This window comes from Hyalella azteca, unplaced genomic scaffold, assembly GCF_000764305.2.
Source record: "Hyalella azteca isolate HAZT.00-mixed unplaced genomic scaffold, Hazt_2.0.2 contig4592, whole genome shotgun sequence".
NCBI classification, from domain to species: Eukaryota; Metazoa; Arthropoda; class Malacostraca; order Amphipoda; family Hyalellidae; genus Hyalella; species Hyalella azteca.
The window spans coordinates 224,929-233,548 of NW_025934805.1; the positions used below are offsets into that span (position 1 = coordinate 224,929).

General features: G+C 39.4%; 1 protein-coding gene across 1 annotated transcript; it reads left to right on the forward strand.

The window, feature by feature from the left end:
• Positions 1-245: 245 nt before the first annotated feature.
• LOC108677660 (DNA methyltransferase 1-associated protein 1) lies at positions 246-7,599 on the forward strand. Its single transcript, XM_018165913.2, has 9 exons — positions 246-421; positions 821-1,075; positions 2,057-2,226; positions 2,598-2,849; positions 3,174-3,281; positions 4,666-4,899; positions 5,120-5,306; positions 5,966-6,120; positions 7,039-7,599. The coding sequence occupies exons 2-9, from the start codon at positions 859-861 to the stop codon at positions 7,183-7,185; spliced, it is 1,470 nt and encodes a 489-aa protein (XP_018021402.1). The 5' UTR covers positions 246-421; positions 821-858; the 3' UTR covers positions 7,186-7,599.
• The last annotated feature ends 1,021 nt before the right edge of the window (positions 7,600-8,620 follow it).

Consider the following 8,620-nt stretch of genomic DNA (forward strand, 5'->3'; position numbering starts at 1 on the left):
ATACTTACTATATACACCATGCACCATACTATTTTGTAGATTTTTCAGACATTTTCTTTATTTTTTTTCTAACCCTTGTATGTGTAAATACATCAATAAAAAATGCCTGTTTTATATATAGGTAACATATGCAGATCTTGATGGTAAAGGGTCAAGTTTAAGGTAACGAATTTGGCATCCTTAACCTATGTTATGCCATTCTTTACAGTCTGGACTATTGAAGTAGTGAATCAAGATCTGCAATCCTTTTCTTGAATGTGTTGCAGAATAGCTGGCAGAAAGATGAACTATCTGTGTAAAGAATTTTCATCAAGGTAGCTAAAATTGTGGCCTGTGCTGGGAAAATCATCTAATGTCTCAACCTCAACCAGGAGTCAACCTGTGGGTCTGTTACTGTCTCTGACACAAGTCATAGGCACAGGTGAATCTCAAATTATCAATCTGCCATAAAAGGCAAAAATCATTTATAAACCCATATATTTGTTGTACTAATTTTTATATTTTTTTTCAGTCAAATTACTTAGTATGTACATACTAAATACAAACCAGTCTGATGTATCAAGGATGCCAATTCATTGCCTTTCAAATTGATAAGTCATTGCCAAGTCAAATTGCTTAACTTTGCTATAGATATTTCTGTGTTATGATGTGAGTTTTGTAAGTATTGGAAAATTGAATAATTTCCACTACTTGTCCACTTGATATAATTGTTCACATTTAAGTACCACTTTTATTCTCTAGATTGTTATGTTGCCTGAGGTCCTGTTGGAGTGTTTAACATGTATTTTTCCTCTTAATCTTATTTTTTCATATTTTTCAGATTTAATAGCAGAAGTGCTTTTTGTAAAGGTTTCCAAAATGTCAGATGTTCATGACATTTTAGAGTTAGAGCGGCCTAACTCCCCTGAAATCAGTAAAGCAGCAATATTAGGACTCCGTAGCAATGCAGTACCTGTTAAGAAGAAGGAAAAAGACGTGATGAGGAGGCCTGAGGGCATGCATCGTGAGCTATTTGCTTTACTTTATTCTTCTGATGGCAACAAAGAACTGCCTCCACTGCTGCAAACTGATTCAAGTGAGTTGTAAAACTTTGATCTCTAATTATAAAAGTCTGTTATAAAACTGGAATTCTTAACACGTTAAGTGCAATACAACCTACACGTGGGTCGTCGCTGATTTCCATCTGGTGCGAAACGACCCACCAGTGGGTCATTCATAAAAATATTGAATACTTTTATATGAGCAAAAATTATATAATTGGAAGTTATAGCACAGTCATGTTGATGGCATGAACAAAGGTTTGAAATTTAATAGAAAATGAGTTTTACTTTAATTTAAGTATCAATTACAATTACAACATATTTATAATTTCCAGTTGCAAAGCTTTAATTTACCAATCAAACAGCCGCACCAGCGGGCAGTCGGCAGTTTTGACCACCGCACTTAACATGTTTAATGTGCATTTCACTGCCTTTGATATTTCATGTATTTACCAGCAATGAAGCTAACATATTTATTGCAAGTACTTTGGGACTCAAAATGAGGTATAATGTACTGTTTATCTTGTGTGAATATCCTTCAACTTGAATAATGTACTGAGAAAAATGAGTGGGTCTGGCTGACCCACTTACATGAGTCAATCACATCCCAATATCAATGCAATTTTTTTACTCACTTGCCCCATTTTTGAGTCATGCTTACCCTTAAAGTTTGCTATCTGGATGTGGTTAACTCATCTTAGTGAATCATACAGATGTACACATTTCTCTCAGTGTGTAGAACAAGTATATTTAGGTGCAGTAGGAATGTGATACACATTTATTATAGAAAATTCAACATCTGTTCTGCAACATTTGTAAAAAATGTATTCTGAATTTAGATGAATGTTCAATAAATATTAGACTAAATTGAAACCTGAAACATTGCTAGTGTACAGAAGCTGATTATTTACAGTAATTTGTGTTCTCAAACTAGTTTCATTACTTTCATTTTTGTTAATTTGTGTAATTTGTGTAATTTGTATGAGAAACATGGTTATTTTTTTTGTACTGTGCAGTGCCCCAGCAAGGCTATAAGAGAACCAAAGCTCGGCTGGGTATGCGACGAGTTCGTCCGTGGGCATGGGTGCAATTCTGCAATCCTGCTCGTAAAGATGGAGCTCTTCTCTATCACTGGCGCAGAGTTGCTGATCAGGGCAAAGAATATCCCTTTGCACAGTTCAACAAGGTTAATAATCTTTTATATTTATAAATATATTTTATAGATATAAAATCAATATATAAGTTATTTTATAGATTTATATGAGTGTATTTGTATTCTTCTGAAATCGTTATTCCTCTAAGGGAGCAAAGTACATGAAGCATGAACATTTTTCTAAATAAAAAATGTTTTTTTAAGAAAAATTATTATTTATATTAGGTACCATATCTAGTATATTAAAATTTAAAATGAATGGCATTATTATAGCCTAGAATGAAGGCATCCATATTTTTAAGGTTTGAATTTCAATACTTCTATTCTATTGTAAAATTAATTTTGCTACTACATTATTTTGTAACATGCTTCATTATGTCACAAAACATTAAAACTTTTTCCAGCACGTTGATGTTCTGCAGTACACAGATTCCGAATACCGAGATCACCTTGTGTCAGATACATGGAGTCGTTCTGACTCAGACAAATTAATGGAATTATGTCAGCAATTTGACCTGCGCTGGCCAGTCATTCATGACAGGTGGCCAAGAAATTCAACTGAGGACTCGTGGACTGATCAACAAAGTGATTCCATGGCCCGCTCCATGGAAGACATCAAAGAAAGATATTATTTTATCACTAATACCCTTAAGAAGGTAAGTTTTTTTCTTACTGTACACGTTCATGGTCTTCTTTATCATAAATTGACTGGGCTGTTGCCCTGTTAGTGTTATTTAAATCAGATTCAATGCAGTATGGCAGATAGCTGAGGTACTGGATTTATTGTATTATCATAAACCCTATCCCTAATAACTAGTTAATATAAGTATTATTTAGTTTTCCTACACCATAATCGTCTTTTTCCCATGAAAAAAAATAGAATTTGTTTCAATTTCCTTAATCATTTAATCCTCCAATGGTTGTATAGGTAGTCAATTTGACGCAAAAAAAAATATCCTGAAATATTTATATGCATCCAGGTGCGCAGACTGACAGGAGCTGAAGGCAAAATTGTCCACTACGATGCTGACTTGGAGAGGAGGCGGAAGCTGCAACTCACCAGACTGTGGGATAGAACTCCTAAACAGGTACCTAGCCAAGCAACTGTTTTGTGTGCACTCATAGAAATGAGATGGTCATTGTCCAAATAATGATGCAGTTTTTGCTCGTATGTTCGTCTTCATGACACTGTTTAGTCCAGCAAAAGGTGCATACCGGTTTCAACACTAGTGACTACGTACGTTTGCACTTTGCTTGTGCTGTTGGTAAGAGAGTGTTTCACTATTTGGACAATATTACCCATGCTTTTTATTAGTGTGCATTTGAAGTGTGACACTTGAAATATATATTCACTGATTGAGCGCGTACTAACAATATTTATAATGGTAGGATATTACCTAGAATTCGGGTTCCCAATGGGACTGGGAATAGGAATAACTTGATTTTTAGACTGCTGCACTTATAAAAATGAATTGCTCAAGTTGTCTGAATAGTGACTTACTTTTTAACCGTAGCACAAGCAAAGAGCGGATGCAGCAGATGAACGCTCTTTTGCCTGGCTAAACTGGGTCAGGATGGCCCACACTAGTGCAAAAAGTGCAATGCTATTTGGACAGTCTCTCATATTTCTTTGAGTGTGGAATTATTGCTAGTTTGTGTGGGTTAAATGCTAGTTTTAATACCATTAAGAGGCATTGTCCTGATCGACTGCGACGGCATACATTAATAAAGGGTAATGGTTTTAATGATTCGGGACCACAATCACGTTGAGGCGTAATGGCGTATTGTATTTTTCAGGAAAAAACTTCAAGTTGTTGGCCACTAGATTTCAACCGTCACAATTCAGCAGTTGTCATTTGTGTTTCTTACGTAGTATAAAAAGTTTGTATCCGACAATTTTAAAGCCAGAACAATTCAAGTTTCTATCTTCTTATGTCGTTATGCCTGTTATTAACTGTTAAACATTCCAGTTTACTGATACATTATTCCAGTTTAAATGGAAAAATACAAGAAAACTGCTGTTTAGTGAATTATCCTCCTTAAGATGCTGTTTGAGCTGAAAAATGTATTCGGAAAAATTAGGTAAAACTGGCAAAATGGATATTATCTAATAAAAGCTTGCTGTTGACTAAGCCCAGAATGTTGAAGAATCTAGGATGTATCAATATATATTCATAATTTATAACAATGTTCATCATAAGTACCTATGTGATTAGACTGCTTAAATTGCAAGTTCAACAAGAACTTAAAAGCAAATAAACCCCAAGTAAATACACTAGAGTTTTCATGGTTCATGAAAACGCCAAAGGTGAATATACTTGGCGGTCTCTTTGCTTTTATGTTCTTGGTGAACCTTTGATTTGTGCAGACTAATGGTACGAGTATACTCCACGAACCATGAAGATATGGTATTGTGAATTCACATAGGCGTTTTCTTAGTTTTTTAAATTCTCAATGTTTACTATATTTCAGATCGAAGAAGAACAGCAGCTGCTGAGTGAGATGCGACGTATTGACGCCCGGAAGAAAGAGAGGGAAAGGAAGACCCAAGACCTGCAGAAACTAATAGCGGGGGGTGGGGGGGAGTCTGCTGCAGGGGGAGACTCTACCCCCTCAGCGCGCCGTCAGAGCAAGCAGTACAAGAAGAGGATGTCCACGGGGGGCGTCGGTGTGGGCCTCAATAAACTCGGCAAACAGGACAGCTTGGTGAGTGTTAGTTGCCTCAGTTGTACTGGAAAAATTCCATTTGTTTTTTTGCAAAAAAAAGTTTTGTATCAACGATAAAATGTGAACAAGACGGCTTGGTGAGTGTGGTTGATGGCACTGTGGCGAACGTGGAATCATTTCACGCCAATTATTTGATGTTTTTATCCAGACTAAAGTTGTTGTTATTCGACACAGGCTTACTTTTATGTTTTCCATTCAGACGAACAGCTCGAGCGGCAGCGGCACATCCGCTCTCCACGGTGCCTCGGGCACGACTGACGGCATACGGTTCCCTGAGCTGCGCAGCTCGGGCGTCGCGCTGCGCTCACATACACTAAAGCTGCCAGCGTCGCTGGGGCTCAAGAAACTCAAAGCTATCGAGCATCTTCTTACTGAACTCAACATAGGTTGTTTACGAGGATCTTGTGGAAATTTACTTTTTCACATTTCATTGTATTGCAAGCATGGCTTTGACAGGTTTAGGGCTGTCAATTGCTATCACACCCAAATGGCCGCATTAATCTTGGAACATGAATTCGTGAAATTAATTTGAAGCATGAAATAATCTTTAAACATCTGAGGTGATGTTGTACATTTTACTCCTGATATTCTAATGTTATTTAAGTTGTAGTATTATTATCACTTCCAAACAATTTTGATGATATTAATGTATATTTTTACATCTTATATCTCTGACAATATTACTGTTGTTAGTAACATTAAAATTGATCCGTATTATGTCATTATAACCGATAAATATTGATAACTGGATAAATGTTACTATATTAGCGCAAAAGATGTGCACTGAAGCTCTGAACTGCAACCTTGACTGGTTACAGTGGTTCTGAACTGTAACCTCGAGTTGTTAGGTTCTGAACTGCAACCTTGACTGGTTACAGTGGTTCTGAACTGTAACCACGAGTGGTTAGACTTCGGAATATTAAGATGGGAATAACAAATTGCAAGCCCAAAAGCCACAGAAAGCTGTATAAATTCTGTGATGTATAGAATTGGTGACTTTTCATGTCGTACCTATTGACCGCTAACACCACTATTACTATTGCAGATCATAACCCAATGCCTTTAGAAGAGCTGTGCTCGGACTTCAACGAGCTGCGCAGTGACTTGGTGGTGATGTACGAACTACGCACCGTCCTGCTTAACTACGTCTTCGAGTTGCAGACCCTCAAGCACCAGTACGAGACCATCATGCCGAACCAGGTCTGACTTGATTATAACTAGACTCCTGCGTTTGGTATTTTTGTTTATCCGAGACGAGACGAGACAACAGGCTCTGTCCCGGTTCGCAATAAAAACCGGGACAATTTTCAGCCCTCTGTAGGAATTCCGGGACGATACCGAGACGAGACATCCCGGTTAAAATAGGGACCTTGAAATTTCCCGGAATTTATAGCCATTTTAACGAGACATAACGAGACGAATCAATTAATTATTGATGTGGTGTAAACTTACCATCATACATTTATGCAGAGCTGGGCAGCGCTACTTTGAAATGTAGCGGTCGCTACCGCTACATGCTCTAGATGTAGCGCCCGCTACCGCTACAATTGCTTAAATGTAGCGCCGCTACCGCTACCGAATATGTAGGGGCCGCTACATGAAGCGCGCTACTGCCCACCTCTGGTAACTAACATTTTGACACTAGTAACAGGATGAGGTTGACAAAATTACACCGAAATCTTTCCGTATAACTGATTGCAGATACCCATGCGCCAGTACTAGACCCTCATGCCCAGCCAGGTCTGACTACCTCTATTGATAACTTGCTTCACAACTTGCTAAGACTGACTTAATACTTACAAACCTGCTTCACGTCCGGTCAGGACTGGATACCTCATTTGCTAACTTGCTTCTTACCAAGCTTGATCTGAATACCTTTCTTTTAACTTGCTACGTGGCTAGGCTGATCCGATGACCTCCTTTCCTAGCTTGCTGCGCATAACAACAATAATCTGCTGCATTTGACTTATGCAGAAGTATTTTAGTAACCTCTTTAATTTAATAACTGTAACAGTCACTTGATACTATCACAATTCTCACTGTTCTGAATGGATACTTGAAACTCTCGTATGTTACATTTTTACGACATTATTTTTACTTAGATTGAAACTTTTTCAGACTTTGGTGATCCCAGAGAGCCTGGAGGTGATGACAAGTGCTGGCGAAGAGTCGCCTGCCAAAACTCGCGGATTCTCCGACAGTCTCGACTCCGTGACCAACACACCTGGCACGCCTAACGTGAGTTGCCAGGAGATACTTTTTTAACCAGGGGTCGTATTACTGAACATAGTTGATACAAGTTTGTACCTCCGTCAGCAAATTACTGACGGCTTTATGAGCTCAACCCACAAATCAAATGTGAGAAATCGGCCACTTTATGTACTTAGAGTGAGGTTTGGTAGTTCAGCTCCGTACGTGTACAGTTATTGTCAATAGACTAACTTTTACTACATTCTCAACTGTTCATCTATCGTCAGTGTGTGATAATAAAACCGATCTTCTACGAATACATATACTGTCGTCAATGCTATTCGTATTTGAATATCAGGTAGTGTGATTTACAAGTAACAACCAGTAAATAAATAACTAATTCGTGTACCCTGGACTGGGTCAGGTGTCAATTGGCTTGCTGAACTGAGTGATATCTACATGGGTTGGTCGAAATAATGAAAACGCCTGACATTTTGATATCTTAATTTTTTATCATGTTATAAACAATGAAAACGTGACGTACGTAATTTTACGTTTTATTGTTTATTATTGCTGCTAATTGATATTTTATTCTCGCACAGATATTTTCGGTAAATTTTTGTGTCTATTAGCTAACCTATAACCTATAGAGGCAAACCTTTCTGACGTTCAAAAAGGCCAAATTGTCGGTGCCCGTATAGCAGGTGCTAGTGTGACAGAAACTTCCCGAATGCTTGACGTTTCTAGAGACGGCAGGTGCCATTCTGATGGCAGGTGCCAGTGTGACAGAAACTTCCCGAATGCTTGACGTTTCTAGAAGTACTGTCTCAAAAGTGATGATTGCTTTTGAAAGAGAAGGAAAAACGTACTCAGCAAAGCACAGGTTTGGCCGAAAGTTGAAGTTGTGTGTGATGGACGTCGATTCCTAAATCGAATTGTGAAGAACATTCGAAAGACCACGACTGTTAAAATTACTGCAGACCTCAATGGACAACAACAGAACCCAAATTCCATAAAGACTGTCCGCCGAGAGCGCTGCAGAGATCTGGATGAAACCAGATAACCTCTGGTTTGTTGTTGTTGTTTCTTGCGCCAAACGTCACGCTCGCGTGGGCGGAGGCTCTTGTAGCGGTCGGAGGGGCAGCACCGGAAGAGGAGGAAGGTGGGCGAAAGCAGGGAGGGTGGCAAGGAACGTCGACGCCTCCACGGGGTTGTCCCACAATGATGAGGCGCTGAGGGGCGTGGGGAAGGCGGGGCAGGCAAAGAGGTGCTGGACGGATTGGAGGGGATCCCCGCAGTCCGGGCAAGCGGCGCTAAGGGAGCGACCGACCCTGTGGGTGTAGGACGCAAGGGAGCTGCAATATCCCGGGCATAGCTGGGATAGCGCTGAGCGGTAAGGACGAGGGAGCGAGGCCTCTTCTACTGCAATCGGTGGTGGCGGGGTTGAGAGGACCGCGTTGTTAACGGCCGTCGCCGCAACACGGGTGGCTATCTCCCTACGGAGGGAGCG